The 25,221-nt window shown below is 40.2% G+C and overlaps 1 protein-coding gene across 1 annotated transcript in view; it reads left to right on the forward strand.

Moving 5' to 3' along the window:
* The window catches only part of LOC309810290 (zona pellucida sperm-binding protein 3-like), a gene marked incomplete at both ends in the record, with an annotated part of 43,782 nt that extends 25,501 nt beyond the window's left edge, over positions 1-18,281 (forward strand). Inside the window, 2 exons of the mRNA XM_082632248.1 lie at positions 17,582-17,697; positions 18,198-18,281. Of these exons, the coding sequence (XP_082488374.1) occupies positions 17,582-17,697; positions 18,198-18,281 (200 nt within the window). The remainder of the gene's footprint in view (positions 1-17,581; positions 17,698-18,197) is intronic.
* Positions 18,282-25,221: the final 6,940 nt, after the last annotated feature.

The following is a 25,221-nucleotide window of genomic DNA, read 5'->3' on the forward strand; positions in this document are numbered from 1 at the left end:
TTAAATACTAATATCTGTCATCCTCAAGTACTTACTATGTGCTAGGTACTGCACTGAGTGTTTTATACAACAAACCTATGCAACAGATAATATTGTCCCCATTTCAGAGATGAGCAGTTTGAAAGTAATTGACATCTATAAGAAACAGAGTTAGCAGCAGAAATGAAACTTAAACTCATGTCTTCTCTCATGGAATATCACATTTTTACACCATATCACTCTGCCTTCCATACATCATGAACACTACCTGGAAACTCAGTCTCTTTTTATCTGTTTAAGCAATCCACAAGTTGGCTCTTAATAGCTTAAAAAGGGTAGCAACATCCTATATTTTTATTACAACTTAAATTTAATTAAAATGGTCAATGGAAATTGAAATGTTTAAAGAGTCTGATTATTATGCAACAGTCCTTAATTGTTAGCTGAAAATAGGATAAATTTTAGCATTCTCAGATGGTTCTTATCTAATTAATATGAATAACATCACTGCCAACACTTCTTGAATAATTGTGTATATTCTACATAAATGGCTGCAGCAAAGGGGCTGTCAGAACAGCAAACTGATTCTCTCGTGTTGGCAGAGCACATCTAATTTAAAACTTAGGATAAGCAGGCCGGGCTACTGTCTTTCTGAAATTCTGTTAAGGTCAGTGGTCTATATCTGCCCCTCTGCATTCATTGGCAAGGACTATGTGACAGTTCCCAAGGAATGGAATTTGAGTAGTCCTATACTTTATGTGTTCATTTCATCCATTTATGAAAGGAAACAAGAGCACCAGCCATTTGGGAAAGGACTTAACATAATTTAATTAAATGTGATCACTGCCTTCCTATCTCAATATGCTGATGCCGCTGATAACATCCCAAATGTTTTAGTCCCTGTCTCCTATCTTCCTTGAAGTCCCCAAGTGCACATCAGGGGATGGGTGACTTTATTTGGGTGTGAGAAGTGATCCTACATTCTACCAAGAAGAGCATATTCTTGCATTATCCATCAGTCCTGACTGGTAAATGTAACAGACACTACTGGTTACCAGCCTGATAGGCTTTCCTCCTTCCTTGCTGGTTTAGTCCTGATTTTCCATTGTAACTCAGGTATAACACCTGATTTTCCGAAGTGAATCATACTAATATCATTACCTTTTTTTCACCGATAGGTTTAGGGAGGGGAATATGAACGAGTCCTGGCTCCTGAAATGTAAGGAATTGGCTGGGGGACTTTGGGTGAAGGATTTATTATTCTTAAAAAAGGACACATAGGAAGAGATATGCCCCTCTTTCCCACTAAATCTTGTCATGTTTCCATGGATGAGATGCCTGGAGCAGTGGTAATCACTTAGTGACCATGAGGGAAGCTACCTTGAGTGACTGACACATTGTTGATGACAGAGTAAAAAAAAAAAACATCTTGAGTTCTTGATTTATAAAGGAACCACTTGAACAAATCAGTCCTGGAGCTGTCCCTGCTATCTCATTATTTGAGATTAAAATATTTCCTAATTTCTTAACCTATTATGTCAAGGGTTTTTTTCTGTGACTTTTGCCTGAATGTGTTCTTACTGATAGGATTGACCCTTTGAATTCCTCTTGGTGGCTGTGTCCTTTCTTTGAAGGAGGTGTGCCTTGCTTACTTGGTTTTTCTACCAATGACCTTACTCTTGAATGTTGGTGAGTCATGCACAGAGTCTCTCATTTCTAAAGAAGCATGTGTTGAGGAGGACGTGTTACATGAAAAGCAAGCGCGTGCTGCACAGTCGGATTGCCGCCCATGAGTGCCTGTGGCGTGTGTGCAGAATACTAGCCAAGTATAGTTATGGATGAACTTATGGATGAACCACTACCACCAGTTCTCCCTCCAGTAAACACACACACACACCCAAACACACACACACATACACACACAGAAGTGTGTACTCATAGGGAGGGAAGAATACTCTGAAAGAACCAACTGTTCTTCAGTTGGAGCATATGGCTAAAGACATTCACAATCCTATATGTGTTGGAGGGAGGGAGAATTGTTGGTACTGGTTAATAGGACAACAGAAAGTACAGTATGTCCAGGATATCACTTTTACTGTAGATAAAGATCAGCATAAAGTACTTGGCTTTTCTATGAAAAAAATGGAAATGTCCATACCAAACTCAAGAATCAGGTAACCTATCCCCCTTGGCCCAGCGAGGCTTACAGTGTAGATGGATACAAGATGCCTCATGATTTCTGGTGGGCAGGTTTACTCCCAAGATAAGAAAAAGGACGGAGCTGAGCATACTGCTATGGACTGAGCTGTACCCCAACTCAGAATTCACATGTTGATGCCCTAACCCCGAGTGTAATGGCATTTGGAGATAAGGTCCTTGGGAAATAATTAAGTTTAGATAAGGCCATGGGGAGGGGAGATACTCTGATGAGAAGAGACATAAGCGAGTCTGTATTCTCTTTTCTCTCTCTGCCATGTAAGGACGGTAAGGACATAGTGAGAAGGCAGCCATTTGCAAGTCAAGAGAAGAGCTCTCTCCAAGAACTGAATAGAATAGGCAGGCACCTTGACCTTGGATTTCCCAGCCTCCAGAACTGGGAGAAACGTCTGCTGTTTAAGCTACCCAGTTTATGGTATTTTGTTATAGCAGCCTAAACACAATAATAAACATACTCAGTTATTCTTCCCAGACTTATCAAACATGTAAGGACCTCCCTAATGAGTAAACAGGTGGAGAATGCCCACAGGTTATATTATTTTGACCTCCCTTCACAAGAAGGAAACTTTAGAGTGGAAAAGATCCATCCATCATGAAAACTGTATTTCCCTTCTTCCTCTAGATGTGAATCTTTGTGAGAGCAGGCACAGTAGTTAGTAGGGTGAGGGGAGCAATGATCTCCCGTCCACAGTTCAGTAGTTCTGCAGCAGGTTTTTCTTTTGGATGTCTGTTTTCTCTCTGTCTTGGGGAAAATGGCCCAGCTGGTAGGCAAGAGAGGGTGGTGATGTTTGTCTAATGTACTCCTGCAGAGGAGGAGGGAGATTGAAGGAGGGCCCTGTTTGGTGTTGCTGGTGCATTAACATCATCTAGATACATGAGGTTTTAGCTTTATGAAGTCAAACTCTTTGATTTTGTACTTGGAAAGCTGAGACTCAGGTGAATAATAGTGTGGTGACCCAGGTTATTTGTGGCAGAGTTGGGGCTTCATGGGGCTTGACCCACTCCCAGGAGTCAAAGATGTATACTTCAACCTCCATATAACAGGCTTAGCCTTCAATGATTATATTTTGAACTCTTTGCGGGTGCCAACCACAGTAACAAAATTTACTAAGCATGAAATATATTTTGTTCCTTCCACTCTCATGAGTTTATTGCTAAGTGTCTCTTAGTCTTTAATTAAGGAATTAATGTGAATGTTTTTTGTTGTTTGTCAGCAGATTTATATGGGAAAGTACTTTATATCTTTGGTTTAAAAATTATCCGTATTTCTTAATGGAGTGTTAAGAGAGTTCTTCATATAGTATATTCCAAGTTAAATGGGAAAAAAGAGAAACCCACATTTATGTTTTCATCTTAAAAACTTTTGGAAATATAAACAGGATTTTGCCAAGAGTGTTTACCTTTGGGACGGGGATTGGGTTGACTGAGAGTGGGGGCAGAGGGGAACTTATATTATTGACTTTATATACTTCTGTCTCAATTTTTTTTGAGTTTTGTTATGAATGATTTGTTCTTCAGGAAGAGAGCTATTAATATATAGCTTAAAAAACAGGTTCTGGTATACATGGGGATTTGAATAACTCCTTGTTTATTCTATTTTAGAAAGTTACTACTTGTTAAAAAAAACACCCACCTGAGGAAAAGTTTGGATATAGAAACCAAACAGATTGGGATTTGACTTCTGATTCTGCCTTTTCCTGTTTGTAAAATGTCCTGCAAGCTATTGAATTTCTTTGCATTTCCTCATATGTAAAATAAGGGTAATAATAAAGAATTGCAGAACTTTTGTACTGATTAGAAATAATATGTGTTAGCAGGTAGACATTGATGAAGTGCTGGTTATGTAACTAGATCATGAACTGCCAGGTGTGGAGGCTAATGGAGATTCCTATTTGACTGGGGCTATCACAGTCTGCCCAATTATCCCATGGTAATTACTATTAGCACCGCTTATCATTCTCAAATCCTTTGAGTTGGATGATAAATTACACGATGGACTATTATAAGCCATGCTAAGGAGTTTGGACTTTGTGCCAAAACTGGTAGGATGATACTGAGGGTGAAGAGTGTGCCCCGGGGTAGTACGGCTTCTGAAATTTTCACCAACCACAGGGAATGTCTGCATATGTAGTTACGTCTGCCTGTTTCAAGAGTAAACAGTGGTACAAACCTAGAAGAAAGAGACTCAAATGGTCTAAGGAAGCACTGAAAGATGAGTCTGGTGATGAAGGGAGACAAGTATGAAATGAGGCCACCATGGAGCTGAGCTTTGTACAGCTGCCTGCCTCTCTTCTGTTGCTGATTTGTTTGCTTTTTAAATTTCAGTACTGACAAGTATAAAACTGTTTGAATATTCCCAAGAATTCAGATTAAATTGGATTCACTAGCTAATACAGTGTTCTTATTAGGGACTGAATCATTCACTCTGAAACCATTATCTGATGCATTTCAGAAATAAACATTTAGTAGATGTGCCACTTTTCCTGTTTTTATTTGCTGGATGAATTTCAAACATCAAAAGGCCCTATTGCATGTGAAGTAGAGGGCAGGATCATCCCTATGCACATAGGCAGACACGAAAGGGCATCCCCAGGTAAAGATTTAGACTTAGAGATAGTCTCACAGGCAGACATCAGCAAGTTACTCTTTTAGAATTTTCTGAAGCAGAGAATACCCTGTTTGCAAGGTGCGTGTGTATCTACTTATGGAGGAGTAAAGAACCAGATCAGATTCCATTTTCTGTTTCAGTTGTTCTTAATCGGGATGTATCAGCATTACTCAGGGAGCTTTTCAAAAATTCACATGCTGGAGCACTGCACCAGACCTACTAACTAAATTAGAATGGGTGGGTGGTGGGGCAATGAATCTTGAGCACCTTCCAGGTAAGTCTAACATGGACCCTGGGTTAAAACTGAATCCCCTAAGCCTGTGGTTCTTAAACTTTTGTGTGAACCAGGATGACTCAAAAGGATCAGTAAAACTCGGATTTTGGGGCCCTACTCTCAGAACTTTGGATGCGAATGTCTAGGGCGGAGCTTGAAGGTATGTGTTTCTATGAGGTTCCAAGTGATGCTGATGCCACGCTCCTGCCTGGATTTTGTGAACTCCTTCTCTAGCCTCTACTCTTCACCCCTATCCTCACTGCTTTAGTGCAGGAAGGCCTAATCATTTCTTACCTTGTCTGTTATTTTAGGCTCCCCTCTTGTGTCATTACCTCCTACCCCAACTGCTGCCAATGTGGTTTTTCTAAATAAAAATCTTAATGGTGACTCAATACCTTAAAGTGTTCCAACGGCTCCCCACTTAATCAATCCAAACATCGTTTATGGAATGACACTCTGGTCTCTGCTACGATCCCAGCCTCACCTCTCACTCTTCGGCCGTGCTCTGATGCTTGCCTTCTCCAGAGGAGGCCACACTCTTTCAGGTGGTGGTGTTTTCTTTACTGCTGCTGCAAAGCAGTTAGAAGCACAGGTTTCCAGAGTTCCTATTCAAACTTCTAAACTTTTACTTCCAGCTTGTGACCTTGGACAAGTTATTTTTTCACCTCTGTTTATTCCCATCTGTAAAGTAGAGTTCCTACCCCTTAGGATGATATGAAAATTAAGTAAGTTAATATATATATATATATATATAAAGTATTTGGAACAGTGCCCAGCAAGTAGATGTTAGTTAGTTAAACATTAGCTGCTGTGGCACCATTTTGTTCAGGGCATTGCCCACTCATCCCTGCATACCAGTTTGCATGACACTTCCTTTGAGTAGACAGTCCTGTATTCTCTACATAAAGTGCTTCTTTCCTTGATCATTTATAGAATTTAATTCATGTTTCCATTTTTACACATTGTGGTTCTCCTTTCCATTCGTCTATGACCTGTACAGAGTGGATTTTGTTGTTATTTTTGATGATTTTGCTCTTTGAGAAAGCTACACTGTAATCTACTAGCTACAGTGCTTAAGAATGTTGGTTGAATTGTCACTTTGTTGAACAACAAACTGTTGACCCTAACCAATGGGCCATGGGATCTGTAGAACATGAGAATGATGGTTGTGAAACAAGAGAAAGCATGATGCCTGAAACAAGGTCACCAATGCCACATGGAAGAGAAGCTGGTAGACAGTTGCCCTCTTTTCTTTGTTTCTTTCAAAGCACATATTGGCCATTTGAATAAGAAGGAAAAGTCTTAATAAAGAGTTGAAGAATCAGGAATAGTTGATGTTTCTGTATAGGAAATTAAAATAATTTAAAGAGATTTAGATAATTTTTGTTTTGAAGCATAGAATATACACAGTAATGTGCAAAATCTAAGTGTTCATCTTGATAAATTTTCAACCAACACTCAGACTAAGACATAAACATTTCCCTCACCTCAAAAGCCTTCCTTATGGCCCTTACCAGTTATTCTAACCAAAAGGTATCCACTGATGTTATTTCCACAACCAGTTTTGTCTCTTTTTGAATCATACATAAATGAAATTATACCACAGGTACTTTTGTGTTTGTTGTCTTTAGCTCATCATTTTGTCTAAGAGATCTAGCCATATTTTTGAGTGAAGCAACAGTTCATTTTTTTCATTGTTGTATATTTTCTATTATTAGAATATACCATAATTTACTTATGCATTCTACTGTGATGTATGTTTGAGTCATTTCTAGTTTTTGACATTTACAAATAATGCTGCTGTGAATGTTCTTATAACAAGCCCAGTAGTCAAAGTGATTGGGCACAGGGTGATAGATAGACCCTAAGATAACCCTAATGATCTCTGCCTCATGGTATCCATGCCTTTGTGTACTATATCCTTTCCCCCACCCCTCAATCTCCCATAAGGATAAGACTTGTAACTTATTTTAACCAATATAATATGGCAAAGCTATGGATGTCACTCGTTTGATTAGGCTACATTATGAGGCAAAGATGATGAGATATAACTCCTGTGGTTATGTCACACACTATATAAGACTCTGTCTTCATAGACTGGAGCAAGAGGTACCACTTGGTGGCTTGATGAGCTGAGTAACCTTGTTGAGAAAGCCCCCTGGCAAGGAACTGTGGGTTCATACTTTGTTTTTGTTCTTTTGTCAGCTGTGATAATGCAACTTTTGGGATAATCTGTACATTTCACCCAAATTATCACAATTATTGGTATAAACTTGCTTACACTATCCTCTTGTCTTTTTGACATCTGTAGCACCTGAAGTAACGGTGGCTTTTTTATCCCTGATCTTAATAATTTGTATTCTCTCCCCCACTCTTCCACCCACCTCCCCACCCTGACACAGTATTGTTAGATGTCTGAATTTCAGTTAATTCTCAAAGGCTTTGTTGGTGTTCTCAATTTTATGTCTGCTTTCTATTATTGGCTTCTGTTCGTATTTTTATTTCCTTTCTTGTCTGTTAGATTCAATTTGCTATTTTTTTCATAGCTTCTTCAGATAAAAGCTCAAATTAGGGCTTCCCTGGTGGCGCAGTGGTTGAGAGTCCGCCTGCCGATGCAGGGGACACGGCTTCGTGCCCCAGTCCGGGAAGATCCCACATGCCGCAGAGCGGCTGGGCCCGTGAACCATGGCCGCTGAGCCTGCACGTCCAGAGCCTGTGCTCCGCAACGGGAGAGACCACAACAGTGAGAGGCCCACGTACTGCGCAAAAAAACAAAAACAAAAACAAACAAAAAAAACTATAACATTTATATTGTTTTTGTTTGTTTTTTACTCACCAGTTCTTTGTTCCTTTTTTTTTCTTGATTTTTGTATTTTTCAAATATTTGAAAAATTTCAAATTTCCCTTCTCTATCAGTGTGCACTTATATGTAGTGTTATTACTGTTTTAGTGGTTAGACTAGAGATTGCACATGTATTTTTGACCGATTAGATCCACCTTAAATATGTCCTATTACCAACTGCCAGAAAAATGCAAAGGCTAGAACACTTAAACTCCAATTATCCTTTACTGTCTTTGTACTGTTGCTGTCATGCATTTTTATACAAAATATATTTTAGACCCTGCAAATCATTATTATGATCGTTTATGCAGTCATTACTCATTTTCTGCCAGTGTGTTTAGCCTTTTCTCTCTTTATTCCTTTTTACATTATTGTGCTTTTGTTTGGAACCATTTTTTTCCTGCCTGAAAAACTCCCTTCAGTGTTCTTGGTAGTGATAAATGATTAACTTCCTGAAAACATCTTAATCTTAACCTTCATTTTTGAGGGATATTTTTATAAATGTAAAATTCTAGGTTGAGAAGTTAAGTGCTTTTCTTTAAGAACTTTAAAGAGATCTTTCCATTATAGTTGGAATTCTGTTATTTCTAAGGAAGAATTAGCTGTCAGTCTTATTGTTGCTCTTTCAATACGAATTTTATATCTTATATATCTTATATATCTCTCCAAAGGGAGCTAAATAATTCATTGTTGGTTAATTTGATTCCACGTTTTTATTGGAAAAAATTAAACTAGTGCTTTTTCAATACTATGTCGAATTTACTGGACCATGCACAGCACCGGACTATACACTGAACTGCAAATCAGTAGATCTGGTTCTAATTTTTGCTACCATTAACTGGTAGCAAATAATGTCCTCGGTTTTCCCATTTGTAAAATGAAATTGTTGGACTGTATGAAAATGAAATTGTTGGACTCTTTCTCTGTCAGCTTTTTATGATTTTGGTCAAAATTGCTCTTCCAAGTAAGAGAAGGAAAAATGCAAAGAAAAAATTGAAATGTCATTATTATATATGTCTTATATATAGGTCTATGTAATTCTAACATCTCTTGGTTGTGTGTACCTGTCATTAGAGTACACAAAAATGTTATACATGAATAGAACATGTTTGATATTTCTATGTATTTTTATGAGTGCATTGAAACAATTATAGGTTAGTTTAATAGAGTTAATTAGGATTTTATGCACTTTGGAAAATTATTTTCCCTATTATTATTGAATGGACTTGGCAAAGAAAGCCATAAATTCACTATTCACTAATGCCAGTCCTTGTTAGGTCTCCTCAGACTGCTGTGCTTTGAAATATGAGTTTTAGTTTCAAGATGATCTGGGTTCAAATTCTAGCTATGTAGACTGAGAAAGATATTCAACCTCTCTTTACGTCAATTTTCTCAGTTGTAAAGTGTCCATAATAGTAACACTTGGGGTGCGTGTGAGGATTCAGTGGAATGATTCAGATACAGCACTTTACATAGAGAACAGTTAATATATATTAAATTATCATCATTTTACTTCCTAGAAGCTAGGGTAGTAATGCAAGTGATGTTTGAAAAAGCTACCTTAGCTGATTTTGTATGCCCATCTCATCCTTGCAACTTCAATTCCTTTGAAATGGTTTTCATTATAAAAACCATAGGCTTATAGAATGAGATTGAATGGGTTACCACTGTCCAGAGAAAGAAGTGTTTCTTCCTCATGAGGGTGAATTATGCTTTCTTTGCATTTATTTTAGTTATCTACTGCTGTGTAATAAAATACCCCAAAACTTAGTGGTCCAAAGCAATAAACAATTTTTACCTTAAAACTTCTGTTGATCAGGAATCAGCGTGCAGGTTAGCTGAGTCCTATGACTTTGAGTTACTCATAAGGCTGCAACCAAAAAGTGTCATGTAAAACCGATAGCTAGTGGGAAGCAGCCGCATAGCACAGGGAGATCAGCTCGGTGCTTTGTGACCACCTAGAGGGGTGGGATAGGGAGGGTGGGAGGGAGGGAAATGCAAGAGGGAAGAGATATGGGGATAAATGTATATGTATAGCTGATTCACTTTCTTAGAAAGCAGAAACTAACACACCATTGTAAAGCAATTATACTCCAATAAAGATGTTAAAAAAAAAAGGAGGGCCTCCCTGGTGGCGCAGTGGTTGAGAGTCCGCCTGCCGATGCAGGGGGTGCGGGTTCGTGCCCCGGTCTGGGAGGATCCTGTGTGCCGCGGAGCGGCTGGGCCCGTGGGCCATGGCCTCTGGGCCTGCGCGTCCGGAGCCTGTGCTCCGCAGCGGGGGAGGCCACAACAGTGAGAGGCCCGCGTACCACAAAAAGGAAAAAAAAAAAAAAAAAAAAAAAAAAAAAGGAAAAAAAGAAAGAAAGATAACACAAAAAACTAGTAAGATAGAGGAAAGGTGAAGGGTGAACATGCGTGTGGGCTGGAAAGGAAGCAGTAATTTTCACCATGTACTTTTATGTATTATTTTGATTTTGAACTATATGAATATTCAAAAAGTATTCAATGTTTAAAAAATTCAGAAAACTATGGGCTTATGCCTAGTTTTATTATTATACCTCTTTTTATTGGTGCTCCACACTATAATAAAAATATAGAAAACATTAAAAAAAAAGTGTCAGCTGGGGCTACTGTCATTCCCACACTCAGGGTGGATCCCTGGTCCAAGCTCACTAACAAGGCTGTTGGCTTGACTCAAGCATTACTGACAGTTGGCCAGATATATCAGTTCCTTGACATGTGAGCATCTCCATAAGGCTACTCACAACGTTTTGCTTCTCCCAGAGCAAGGGCAGAGAGAAAGAGGCCGAGAAAGATGGAAGTCAAAGTCTTTTGTTACCTAACCTTAGAAGGGACATCCCATCACTTTTACCATGTTCTGTTCATTAGAAGGAAGTCACAAGGTTCAGTCCACACTCAAGGGTGGGGATTACACAAGATCATGGATATCAGGAAATGGGGATCCTTGGGGGACATCTTAGAAGCTGCCTACTACACTATTGGAATGAAATTCAGATCATTCAAAATGTTTAGTCCTCCATTTCAGCTTGGTAAGGGGAAGGAAAGTCACACCGAGTAACACCAAATGGAAATTGTTTTACATATATTTTCATGTAATGTTCATCAACTTTGTGTATTAAATATTTGTATCATATTGAAAATTATGGAAGAAAAAACGTATCCTTCCCCAAGTACCCTCCCCAGAAAAGCCCCAAAACCCTCTGTTTAACTCCAAAGCTTAACAGGTTATATGTCAATGAGATTATTATTTTAAAAAATAAACAAGTAACTTTTTTCTAGATAACTTTAAATTTTAGAAAGAATGTCGTTCTCTAAACTTCCCCAGGTTAGGAGGGTAGGACAGTATTTTGCCACACCTGGGCAATTCAACCTCACAGCAGCTCCCTATTAATCCAGGAAACAGAATTGTCTTTGAAAAACAGAAGAACTGATTAAAATTTCTGTCTCTTTGATTACTTACAACATCTGCTTTGTGCCCTAGGGTCCTCCTTTATCCTTAATCTGTCTAGAGTTTAAAGATTTCTTTCTGCACCTGTTATCAGATGAATCTGTGACTCTCATCAGAGAAGATGTTAATTTTTTCCACAGAAAAGCAAAGATACCTTTGCTCCTCAGAGGTAACTAACACTGAAAAAGGAGCACAGACATTCCTGTTCTTGTGTTCTCTATCTGTGTAAGGCAAATAGCGTGGGGAGTTTAGAATGCAGGCATACATAATTCAAATTAGTCAAAGTATGCTTAATTATAAGGAACTGACATGCAGACAAATAAGGCCATTTAACAAAAATTTAACTGCTAAGCCTTGTACTTCGTTATGTTTAGGGACCCAAAAGAGCTGTTGAAAACAAATCAGTCTTTCTGGATGGATATTATCTTCTAATTTTGCAACTCCAAGAATGCTTTGGGTTATAGAAGTCTTGAAATCTATAAACCCTCTTTCTAGAAAAATGTACATATTCACATGTATGTAAAATTTAATACATTTTGGAGGGTTCACAGACCCCTATTAGTCTATACATGGACTTCCAACTAAGAAACACTGCTGGGATAGAAAGTGGAAATTTATAAAATCAGGGCACGTTTGCTGGAAGAGCTGTGTATTTGAGGAGGGCTTTTGAAACTTCCGGAGAGATCTCAAGTGCTCTCATGCAAGGACAGTATTGTGCAGTAAAGAAAGTATTTCTGTTGTAGTAGTTCTTAAGCTCTTGTATAAAAACAAATAACCTGAGAAACTTTTAAAATACGTGCATCTCTGGGCCCCACAACCAGTATTAATTCAGTAAATCCTAGGCGAGGCTCAAGAATTTGACTTAAAAGAAGGGCACAGGGCTTCCCTGGTGGCGCAATGGTTGAGAGTCCGCCTGCCGATGCAGGGGACATGGGTTCGTGCCCCGGTCCGGGAAGATCCCACCTGCCGCAGAACGGCTGGGCCCGTGAGCCATGGCCGCTGAGCCTGCGCTTCCGGAGCCTGTGCTCTGCAACGGGAGAGGCCACAGCAGTGAGAGGCCCGCATACCGCAAAAAAAAAAAAAAAAAAAAAAAAAAATAGAAGGGCACAGGAGTTACTAACCAGGTGGTCCTTGAACAAGCTTGGAGAAAGGCCTTGGAGGAGCTGCCACTAAACCAAGTATCAGGGTCTCTGTCCCAGAGGGATGAGCCTGGGAGCTGTGTGTCACTGTGCCCTTCTCTCCCACAGGCTTTCTGGAGGGTTTCTATTTTGCATATGAAATATATCTCAGAAAAGTCCAGTATAATTAGAAACGTAAAAAAGAACAAGTAAAAAATAACAAGCCTTGAGATCTGTTACCTAAAGGGCTTACTAATACTAGACTCTAGAATTAAAACAAATTACCTACCAATACCCAGGAAGACTTTCACCATGTAGCAGCAGTGAAATCTCTTGGGAGACTCGCCCAGGTGGTAAAAGTGTCAGGTGCACAAGCTTGCTTAGGATTCATCCTCAGGTTTAATAATGAGGAGTGAGTAAAGGGGCCAAGAGTGGGGCTAGGAAAAATTACTCCTCTTGGAATGAATGGCGGGGGAAAAGTGTTCCACCCAAGTGTTCCATCCTTGGTTCTGCCAGTGACTTGGCTTTTCACTGTGAATATTTTCATACATTTTGATAATTATAATGTTATTAATAATAACATGTTATGTTTTTCCCTCTTAAGGATCTCACTTTAAAAAGACACTCAAATCAGAGTCTCTCTCTCTCTCTCTCTCACATGCACACACACACACACACACACAGGCACACACAGAGACATATACACACAGTGCAGATATACAAGACAAAGTCAGGTTGGACTTACTACTTCCGTTAGGCATGGGGCATACTGCAGTGTACGTACGTTTTACAAGAAGATTGTCATTTGGGGAAGGAATTTGGAGCTGGCTGGATTGTGTTTAAAAGTACTACTTACTTGAAGAGCCAGGACAGCAAAAGTCAAAATGTGATTTCACAGGTAAGGCATACAGCTTTGAATAGTACTTGTTTTATTATTATTATTCAAATTCTTCATTCTTACATAGATTTTTATTACAGGAATGCCTTCTGAAAATATCTAAAATATTAGACTCATGTCTCTCAGGAACACTCATCAAGAGTGACCATAACTGTGCTTGACAGGAGAGGTGACAACACTCAGTTAACAAACCATTTGAAATTAGGTGTGGGCTTCTGTATAATTCTGATCTTGAACACATGGGTGATTTTGAGAGCCCTTATCCCATTTCTGGACCTCAATTTTTCATATGTTATGTTATTAGGTAGAATACACTTAATACATTTTAGGTATATGGCTTTTAGACAAAATCATAGCAAGTTGATTTTATAGACATAAGGATCTCCAGACTCCTTGTTTGTCCTTTTCCAGTCTTTGCTGGCCAGTGTGGATCTCTGCAGGTCTATATGGTGGTTGGGATTGGAGTGGACCCAACAAGGCAAATTGGCTACAATCTCAGAACAGCCAGATCCATTCAAGGATCAGTAATGTTCTTCAGAGTTTTTAGTCCTCCACACACACGCACAGATACACACACACACCACCCACACTACCCACGGAAAGAGATCGGTCACCCAGATTGTACCCTCAGAAATGTCACTAACCACTAACTAACAGATTTCCCATGATTCTATTACTTAATCTCTCTGAGTTTTTCTTTTCTGACGTGTAAGTTCTAAATTGTCTCAAAGGCCCCTTCTAGTTTTGTGATCAAAGGTTTTTTCTGGGGCAGCCACCTCTGTTTTAAATTCCTGGGACCATCGAGACTTTCTAGAGAGAATTCCAAGAGTCTCCTGAATTAGGCACTTTCCCAGGATCCAGAGTGACTTGGATTTGACCCTCTTGGTAAAAATGCGAACATCCTTTTGGAGAATGCCACAGCTACCCAGGTTTTGCCTTCCTTCCTGTATATTTTAATATGTCCCAGAGTTCTTATTGATCAAAGATTCCTAGTTGATCAGGTGGTCCTGGAAGCAGGGGGTTTGGAAAAACAGGTAACAGATGGATTGAGGTGTATAGGACATAGGAAATAGTGGTGGTAGAGGGTGAAGCACTGAGAGAACACAAACACTGGGACTAGGAAGTGTTTCAACTGCGTCACATCACCTGGGGGAATCTACCAAAGATGAGGGAGTCCCACCCCGACCTATTGAGCATAGTTGGAGGTAAAGTGGGGGCAATCTGCATTTAAAAAAAATTTGCAAAATGTATTTTATGCACATGGATATTTGAAAATTATCAGCCTAGAAGTTCAGGAACCAGAGAATTAAAATATTTATTGGGAAGTAGGAAAAAGTACCAACGGGGATAAATAAATGGAGTATTAAATACATCAAGCAAAACATGGAAGGGGTGTCCTCCAGCTCTGCTTGTTTGGGACAGTTTTTTTTTTTAACATCTTTATTGGAGTATAATTGCTTTACAATAGTTTGTTAGTTTCTGCTTTATAAGAAAGTGAATCAGCTATACATATACATATGTTCCCATATCTCTTCCCTCTTGAGTCTCCCTCCCTCCCACCCTCCCTATCCCACCCCTCTAGGTGGTCACAAAGCACCAAGCTGATCTCCCTGTGCTATGTGGCTGCTTCCCACTAGCTATCGGTTTTACAGTTGGTAGTGTATATATGTCCATGCCACTCTCACTTTGTCCCAGCTTACCCTTCCCCCTCCCCCTCAGGACCCATACTTTTTTCTACAGGACTCCTCTATCTAGTCAGTCCTAGTGGCTAGTGTGGAAAACACCTCGTGGCCTATTTCATTGGTAACTGTATTTCCTTTTACACATTTATGCTTGTTTCCAAGTCCCTCTTTTCTGTGAGTTGGTAAAAATCCTGGCAGGGGAATAAAATCAGCACAGCTGCCTGTTAACTTCAGTAGGACAAGAATAGTTTCTAATTAAACTCTTATGTCTTTGATTTAAAACTCCATTTAATCAAATTATTCAGCAACTTAAGGCAGTTGTTGATTACAGGGAAAGTATACCTTGAATCTTTGTAAGTTATAACTCCCTTCCAGGCCTCATCAAGCTTCTCAAAAGGGATACAACATGTGCCTTCTTAAGGAGAGCTGAAAATCTTTCAACAGCTGATTCCTTCCTCCTTGGGGCTCTTTCTTTTTTTTTTTTTTTTTTTTGCGGTACGCGGGCCTCACTGTTGTGGCCTCTCCCGTTGCGGACGCGCAGGCTCAGCGGCCATGGCTCACGGGCCCAGCCGCTCCGCGGCATGTGGGATCCTCCCGGACCAGGGCACGAACCCGTGTCCCCTGCATTGGCAGGTGGACTCTCAACCACTGCGCCACCAGGGAAGCCCGGGGCTCGCTCTTAAATGATGAAAGCGCTGGCTGAATTCCAGTTGTAGACTATCATTCTTGCCTCCTTTATTTCCAGCCTGAACTTCAGGGCCTGCAATAACTGCTGAATGACTTGAGGATGGATATAAAGGCCACCGCCTCTAGGTTGCTAGGAAGCTAATAGTAGCGAGTAGGTGGGATGGGCCAGGGGTACCTGGTGGGGCTTCTATTAGTCTGGTTGGCAGTGAATCCTTTAGGGTCTGTTGCTCTTTGGGGTTTTCCTTCTTCAGGTTCTGTTCCCACCAAGTGCATGATTAGAGATAAGAAGGCCACTCCGGAGTCTTCTCATGTCCCTTCTCTTTCTTGGGCTTCTCCACAGACTTCTCTTCCTAAGTCTTCCTCCTCATGGTTGCCTGTTAAAATGCAGTGTCAAGAAGAGAAGATGGTGGTAGCTGTTCAGAGAGAGTGTTCAGGAAAGGAAAGATGGTGAACCCATCCCATATGAATCTCAGCCTAGTTGGCTGCTGTTACAACTGTTTAGACTCAGTAAACAATGCAGCCATCTTTGAAGTTGGGCTCCATGAATAGCACAGTGCAGTACAGGTAAGACTCCTCACTGGGAGTTTGTCAAGATGCCATAGTTTGATTAAGAAACTAATAGGAGGGGTAATGCAGTACAGCAAGAAGCATAGAGTCCTTTTGTTTAAAAGATGTAGCTTTTTCTAGTTACTTCTAAGACTTATTTTGAGAGGTTGTCAAGTTACCTCACTACCTTCACCTTATCACCTATCAAATCAACTTCTTTATGTTTACACAATGATGTAAAGTACATGAGTGACTTGAACTCGTCTTGCTGCTGTCAGCATCATTTTAGGTGGTCTGAGTAATGTCCAGCTCCTATAACTTTAACCAAATGGTGGAGAATGTTGTGAATAATATTCAAGTTGCTTCATTTTTGTTTTCTACCCTTGAAAAATAGTCAATTATTATGATAGATCAAGCTATGAGAAGTCGTTTCTACAAGCTAAACAATCTAATTATGAGAATAAATTGCCCATAGAATAGAGTGAGAGATGCAATGTGCTAACAACTACTTTCTCTCTGCCTTTTGAGGTAAATACTATTTTTCACCAAGTAATAGGTGAAGAAACTGAGGCTTAGAGAGTTTGAGTAATTTGATGCAATACAGTTGATAACTAGCAGTATTAGGATTAAAACCTAGATTTTTCTTAATTCATATCATTAACATTGATCTATGCCACAGTTATTTTTCATGAATCTCTGGAGAAACCAGTTTGGAATGTAAGTTTCATGTGGTGTTAACATATAGATACCAGCCGGCTTTATATAAAGCTTCATCAAAAGATGGTGGAAAATGCCACAAAAAGTATTGCTACAGTGTGTGAGCTCTCCTTCCAAGAAGTCATCCTGCTAAGGTGACAAATATTTGTCTGGTTCTATCTAGATGACTCCTGACACACTGGTATATGCCATAATTCTACACTACAATTCATGGCCTGCCAACAGTTCTGGTATCTGGAGAACTAATCCAACTGTCATTCCAATAAAATGTTCTTATACCAGGTGAGATGTCTCATAGTTGTTACTGCCCTATTATGACTCCCCCCTTCAACTCCCTCGGCTGGTTTACTATTAATGTCTCATTCAGGAGGAGGAGTGTGGGCAGCAAAGCCATTCAACCCACGTGGATTCCATTTAGTTCTACTCTGTCCTCTCAGCAGAGAATGAAATGCACCATGAGATGGATGACTGGTAGGTAGAGGCATGAGTAAATTAGAGGCTACTCCTCACCTCCAGTTGCTCTACAGGTGATATCTCAATACAGAATCTTGGAGTTCTGAGAGGAATTATACTAGCTTCCAACTTAGGGATGTTATTCACATTCAAGCAGATGTCCACACTGGGAGTCATATTGCTCTAAGGCTCTCCATTGATTCATATGTAGCCATGCGAACTCCAAACACAGAATCTACTCCTTGACATATCCTTATTGATTTTTTTTTTTTTTTGGCCGTATGCGGGCCTATCACTGCTGCGGCCTCTCCCACCGCGGAGCACAGGCTCCAGACGCGCAGGCTCAGCGGCCATGGCTCACGGGCCTAGCCGCTCCGCTCCGCACAAACCCGCATCCCCCGCATCGGCAGGTGGACTCCCAACCACTGCACCACCAGGGAAACCCCTCCTTATTGACTTTACAGTGGGTAAGTTACATGAAGCTCCCTTGTCAATTCCCAGCTATAAAGTAATTCAGTAGCCAGTGCTCTTTAATTATCTAGCTGACTGGTGGATGGTCAATCAAAAGATGTTTTTACCTTCATCTTACCAAGGCTCAAACAAAATCTGGTGAGTTACATTTCTTGCTCTGTTATGGGTGATCTAGCATTAACATTCTAAATATGAGTCCAAGTCCACCTAAGTTTCAACTACAAATTATTCCCTAGCTCTATATTACGTGCCATCTGAAGACTACTGAAGCATTGGTTGACCCAGATTCTTCAAACAAGGCTTGCTCTTTTAGTAGATGATGAAAATTGTGGGTATAGTTGTTGGAGTATCTGTAGGTTTTGACCTGAATGTCAATGGCTCTAAATAACTTTAGGTGTAAACCACTATGACCATGTAGAGGCAAATTCAGTAAAAATACAGTTGTTAGGAGGAGATCAGTAGCCCTTTAAGGCCGAATAGAACAAGTTATATTTTTTCCCAGGTGTTAGGACAGGCAGGGAAAGAATGGCTATAACTTGTGACCATACATGTAAGTTAACTGCTTAACATCTGTATCAAGGAACTAAGCACTTTACAACTTTAATATGAGAGTTAGGTCTTTTTTATTATTAAAGGGGAGTAGTTAGCACCTATTAATAATGACTAAGACAATTGGCAAATTAGGTTTTCAATCAATGTCCATGTTTCTCAAATCATATTCTTTCCTAATTAAAGAATCTAGGAGAGTTCTCAACATTGGCTGCATGATAGAATTTTTACGAGCTTCCCAGGTCATCTAATAAGCGGTCACTAACCCAGAGCAATTAAATCAGAAGCTTTAGGGTGTAGAACCCAGATAGTAATTCTGAAACTTCCCAGGTGATTCCAGTGTGCATCTAAGGTTGAAAAACTCTGGTCTAGAATAAATACTATTAATCAGTCATTTAAGGAAAGACTAAAGCTATAATATACTTTTGTCCATTAAATCATACCTTATTCACTAACACTAAGCTTTGAAATAATCAAAGTTAGTATATCTTCATATATAAATCTTTCATAATTCAGGTGACACCTGGCACCTATATCACAGGTGGCTTCGATAAGCTGGACAGCTCCAATTTAACCTTATTACAATCTACTTAAAAGTTATCAGAAGCTTTGTTTCTTTAGTGCTCAAAGTTAGGCTTCAGTAATCCCCCCCAAATCTTCCTTTTTTGTGTAAAAAAAACCAAACCAAACAAACAAACAAAAAAACTACCAACTCCAGTAAAAGAGTAGAGTTAGCTGTAATGGGGGCAGAATAATAAACAGGAGTAGAGTCTCAGATATACTTCTTCAAACTTATCTTGGTTAGTTATCCTATTTCTACTATAGCTTATTCAGGACTAAAAACCTACACTTCAATTTTGAACTTAGGTTGCTGTCCTCTTCGTTATTAGGTACTGAACCCTACAATCAACTGATTGTCTTATGTTGGCCATGCAGACAATACATCTAGAGTTTTAGATCATCAGAGGAACTTTAGGCTCTAAAAGAACGCATAGAACACTTTGGAGGGCTCAACTTTGGCCATCTTTACCTTTTGGGATAAATATAACTGTATTCACTCAAATATCATGTTCATTTTTCTCTTAGGAAAAGAATAAACCGTTCTTCATACTAAATCTTTTCTCTCCTCCTATACCATCTTTTTCTTTTCTTTAAACACTGGCCGAGTCACTTGGTATAAACCTAGTCTAATTGATCCCTTAAGATGCTGTACTTTGAGTCTTTTTTTGTTTGTTTTTTTTTTGTTGTTGCTGTTGTTTTTGCGGCACACGGGCGTCTCACTGCTGTGGCCCCTCCCGTTGCGGAGCACAGGCTCCCGACGCGCAGGCTCAGCGGCCATGGCTCACGGGCCCAGCCGCTCCGCGGCATGTGGGATCTTTCCGGACCGGGCCGCAAACCCGTGTCCCCTGCATCGGCAGGCGGACTCCCAACCACTGCGCCACCATGGAAGCCCTGTACTTTGAATCTTATCTAAGGCTATCAGAGACTTTTCTTAGAGCCAGCAGCTTCTATATGCAAGTTTTAGGAATTTGATTTCACAAAATAAAAAGTAACCAGTTAGGGCTTCCCTGGTGGCGCAGTGGTTGAGAGTCCGCCTGCCAATGCAGGGGACACGGGTTCGTGCCCTGGTTTGGGAAGATCCCACATGCCGTGGAGCGTCTGGGCCCGTGAGCCATGGCCGCTGAGCCAGCGCGTCTGGAGCCTGTGCTCCGCAACGGGAGAGGCCACAGCAGTGAGAGGACCGCGTACGGCAAAAAAAAAGTAACCAGTTAAATAATGAATGTCATTCCCCTGCTTGAATTTTGTTACTATGCTTCTGTGAACCTTCTAGATGAGTATTGTCAAAGTTGACGATTTATCGGCTAGAGGTATAATAAGGATTATAGCTCTTTGCTGTTATCTTCCAGGTGGTCTCCTCTAGAAGGTAACATTGACATTTGTAACTGCTGTGAGACTCGAACTTGTAAAAAAAAAAAAAAAAAAAAAATTTACATCCCTCCCTGAAGCTGGCCCAAAGCTACTGGGAGAAAGTTGCGTGGTCAAGGCAGAGTAGGGATCTTATAAGTCAATCGGCAAAGATGTAGGAGTCTCAAAGCCAGTGTCTCACAACCTTTTTTTCTTTTTCAAAATCACTTCCTTAGGGATAAAAATGTTAATTCTAAGAAAAGTTAAATACTAAGGAATAAGAAATTTTCAGGTATGATTGAACTTTTAAGGGCCGTGACCATTGTTAATATCTAAGACTTTTGCTCTAAAAACTGATTTTGGCCCTTTGAGTATGATATTGCTTTTTATTGAGAATTCATGCTCTAAGCTCAGGATGGCTTGAGCTATGTTCTATTAAAAGGGACCGTCTGACCTGTCTAATTACCACATTCAGGAAGTTCTAGGAGAGAGATGGAGGCAGCTGTGCTAGGTGGTCCTCTCTTGACCAGTGCTACTCATGAGACCAACAATAGTGCTGGCCCAGTGGGATTAGCTTCATCCCAAGGAGTGATTAACCATAGAGTATAGATAAGAAAGACTCTAAGCATTCTGGCATTAACACTTTACAAAAATCCTAGGTGAGGAGAAGGAACTAGGAACTATATTGCTATTGGCTTTTGGAGCTAGAACCATAACCACTGCTGCTTTCTTTATAGCATTGCTGTACAAAAGACTGAAGAAATCTACTTGAGAGTTTTATCACTATCCTAATAAATGAATATACATAAGCAGTGGCAGTTCTGTTTCAATATTTGTGTAAGACTTCATATACAAACTACTTCTTAAAACCAGAAGAGAAACCATAACAGATCCTAACAGTTTTGGACTATAGGGCAATCCATTGCAATTATAGCTTCAACAATTCACTTTCTAGCTAGAATAACTTCTTGTCTCTTGGAATTCCATCCCCTTTCCCTCTTCCCACCCTCCAAGCATTAGTTTCTTTAGCTTTTACCTGCGGGCATCCTGGAGGTTTAGGACTATGCGAGGCTGAAGTGTATTTGTGTGGCTGTAACTAAAGATGAGTTTTGTGCATAGACATTGTCTTTAAATTCCTTAGACTGGAAGAGATATGATCTTTGATTCTCGAATCTCATTTTTGGATGGTATCCATCATCATTGCTCTTCCTTGATTTCTAGCACAGTACTAGGGCCTGTGTTTCTGAGAATACCAAGTGTTCACCCAGAGATTGTGGTCTACTTGATATAGAATAACAAATGGTGGGGGGAGGAGGACTAGGGAAATAGGAAGTGATAGAAGGCAGGACCTCGGAATTATCTGAAAAGCTTTTTCTAAATACCATTTTTATTTGCCACACCAGTGACCAGAGCTGTCTCTCAATACAAATAGTTAAATAGAATAATTGGACCAAAGGCAAAGAGAAACAAACGTTTAGGGGTGCATTTTATATTTGAGTTGTAGAAGAGTCTTCAGTGCCTTTTAAAATTGTACTTCTGAGAAGGGAAATATGTAAGCACTTACTCTGAAATATGTAAGAACTTACTTTAGCCAACTGTCCTTATCTGCAGGCATTATTATTGGGAGAGAAGAAAATAGGTTTCCCCTAACTATGGCCCTTTTGGAGAATAGCATGAACCTGGTTCTGATGGTAGCCTTGCTTCATGCTCTCCTGGAGAAAGGAGATGATAGCACGGTATCCCCCTTCAATAACATGACCAAGAACTCCCATAGGAATTCTTCGTTAGACAGGACACCTGGACGTAAGTTTCTTAATCTCATAAAGAAAATGCAAGAAAGACAAGTTCATTTGTATCTGTTGAACAAGGAAACAACTTTTAGGTGACAGGGCTCTTTGCGTTACCTAATTTTCATCGACCATTTCTTGGTTTGACACCTCAGTGATTTCACAGAGTAGAACAATAAGCTTATTTTAATGTAAAAGCATTACTCATTAAGGCAAAGCTGTAGTTCATCTCTAGATTCAGTCTACAAATATTGTAGTAGGTCCCATGCAAAAACAGCTTAGTGCAGAGGAATATCCATTAGGGACTGGGTTACGTGGGCAGAAATGAGAACCAAAAAAGAAATCAAGAACTGGGACCAAACAAACCAGTTCAACATTCTGATACTGGCTTCAATGTTAAGAATATTTTAAAATACCAGAAACTTTGCGGGCAGCTCTAAAATATTAGCAAGCATTAGAAAAATCATTTGGAGTGCTGTTAAATCTCAGATTGCTAAGCCTCTTCCCCAGAGTTTCTGATTTAGGAGGGCTGAGCCGAGGCCTGGTAATCTGCACTTATAAGGCATTCCCAGATGATGGTCGTGCTGCTGGTCTGGGAACCGCACTTGGAGGCCATGATTTAGAGAGCTGCAGCTCTTGTGAGGCCTGGTCTTAGGAAGAACATTGGTCACACCTGATGAAGGAAGTGTTTGCTAAAACTCTAATCACAATTATTGCTGTGTGGGAATTTCTACAACCTCACATACCTTTAGTCTCATCTTTTAATGAGGCATTGACTCTTTTCCCTTTCACTGCAACTCAGTAGTTTCTTAGCTACTGATATGAGAGTGGGATATGGAAGTAACCTGCCCTCTCCAGTTCTTATTTTCATACAAAAGCTTGGGACTTGGCACTTCCTCCTCCATCCTTAAATCTCCCGGGTCTAACAATACTTAGGATCTTTGGCACCTTCTCTTTTGAAGTAAGCTAGCAGGCCCTCATAGGCTTCTCTTACCTTTTAGCCTCAATAAAATAACTTCTCATCCCTCTGAAACTCTGACACCCTACATTCTCTAAGGTGTGTGTCTTGTGATGTAATGGAAAAGAAGTTTCATTAGTGACTTCTTCTAAATGCAATTTTTGGCATCCTACTATTTGCATTTCTAACACAACAGGACCCCAAGAATTGTTGCTGGCAATTCTACCTCAGCATCCCAGTGGTGTACCCCTCATTTACTTCAGATACCGTAAAAATGAGGCTAACAACACTTAGCAAATGTTGATGAAAGCTAGATGGTGTGCACAGCATCCCTGTCCCTTCTAACCCATATACTAAGGTGAAAGACACTGCCTTCCTCACTGTATAGATATCATTTTCCCTATAGAGGGGCCACTGCCTTTATTCCTTGTTCTAGCAGCAAGATTATAAAACACAGGGTATGGAATATGATTGATTTAAGCCAGTCATGTTAATCAAATTCTTATTTGCCAGTAATTTGTCTAGGGGAGGACATGTGACTAACTCAACACTAGTGACGTAAGGAAATCTTGGGTTTTTGGGGGATAAATTTTCCTCCCTCAGAGAGGGTATGAAAACAGCTCATCTCTCTCTACCCCCTTTATTTCTACTTGGATACTGCTCTATGAAGGTATATTGCTTGGAGTCACTGCAGCCATCCTGTGACCATGGGGGAAAGGAGAGGCAATAACAGAGATGCTCACTCAAAGCCCTGACATTGCTGAGCCTCTGAAACATCTCTGGAACTGCCTAACCTTGGATTTGTTTTTATTTGAGAAAATATCTTTTACTTAAGTCACCTTATTAAAAACTAGTTGAATTTGAAACAATTTTAACTGGTCACTAATGAAAGATATATTAGGTCTTTGTTAAATGGCAAAAGCCCTGGCCACTTATTTTCTGGGTTTGTTTTGGCGTGTGGCCTCTGCTTCCCCAGAGGAGTAAAACTTGGTCTTCTGCTTTGATAGGGAAGCAGATGAATGACTCTTGGCTGGGACTCAGCAGGGGCGGTGAGAACAGTCTGGCTTTCTTAAGCCCTAATTAGTCTAACCTAGTTCACAGCCTCCAACAAAGTTGCCGAATTGATTTTTTTTAAATCGCCAGGTGCTATGGCAATTGCCATAATATTATGACAGTGCTAATACAATATAACCCAGTTGAAATACAAAGCACTCTCCGGAGAGCAAAGTAGAGAGGCTTTTGTTTGAGCTGGTTCCAAACTTTCTGACCTTCCTAACATAAGTGGGGGTGGGAATGGAGAGGTGAAAGGGAGGCTCAGTATGCTATTCTATTCAAATCATCACTGTAGCTATAGTACTAAGATACCTGTTAGCTCTGGAGATGCCCCTTCACAGATCCTGTCAAACAGCCCATGACTCTGTGACTTAGTGTCTCGGCCTGCTTAACTGGGTGAAGTGTGAACATTCCCTATCCAAAGACCATTCCCCCAGCTAGGCGAAACACTGGCTCTGATAAGGCCCCTCCATCCCCTTCTCCTTCTCCTTTGCTATGGAGCCTGAAATTCTTCTCACTGGCCACTCTTTTAGAGTTAGAAGTTGTGTGCAGGAGGGTGGAGGGGTGTGGTCTAGGGGATGTGCACTTATTCTCTTCAGAAGGGGAATCATAAATTACTCATATTAGGACTTTGTGGCCATGCTAATGAATTACATTTCTTTAGATTATTATGTACTTGTGCATTATAGGGAATGGAGCCAAGGATAAGTGATCTACTTTTTAAAGAAAGCCTGGAACATAAACTAGTTGAGATGCTATGTGGATCTTAGGAGATTCAGTATATGAACAGGGGGTTCAAGACAGTGTGATTCTCCCCATGTTGTGTCAATAATCAGGGACAGTACCACCGGTGGTGTGTGCTATGTATTGCGTCCTCTCATCACCGACTTTTAGGCTCCCAGGCCAACCACCTTTGGGCAGAGGACCAACGTTCCCATACCTATCTGATCAACAGACTCAATTAGTCATCTTGTTAAACTGTAGATGTATAGGTTCCATCCTAGAGCT

The sequence above is a fragment of the Mesoplodon mirus genome (genome assembly GCF_964341445.2).
Source record: "Mesoplodon mirus genome assembly, chromosome: 9".
Taxonomy (NCBI): Eukaryota; Metazoa; Chordata; class Mammalia; order Artiodactyla; family Ziphiidae; genus Mesoplodon; species Mesoplodon mirus.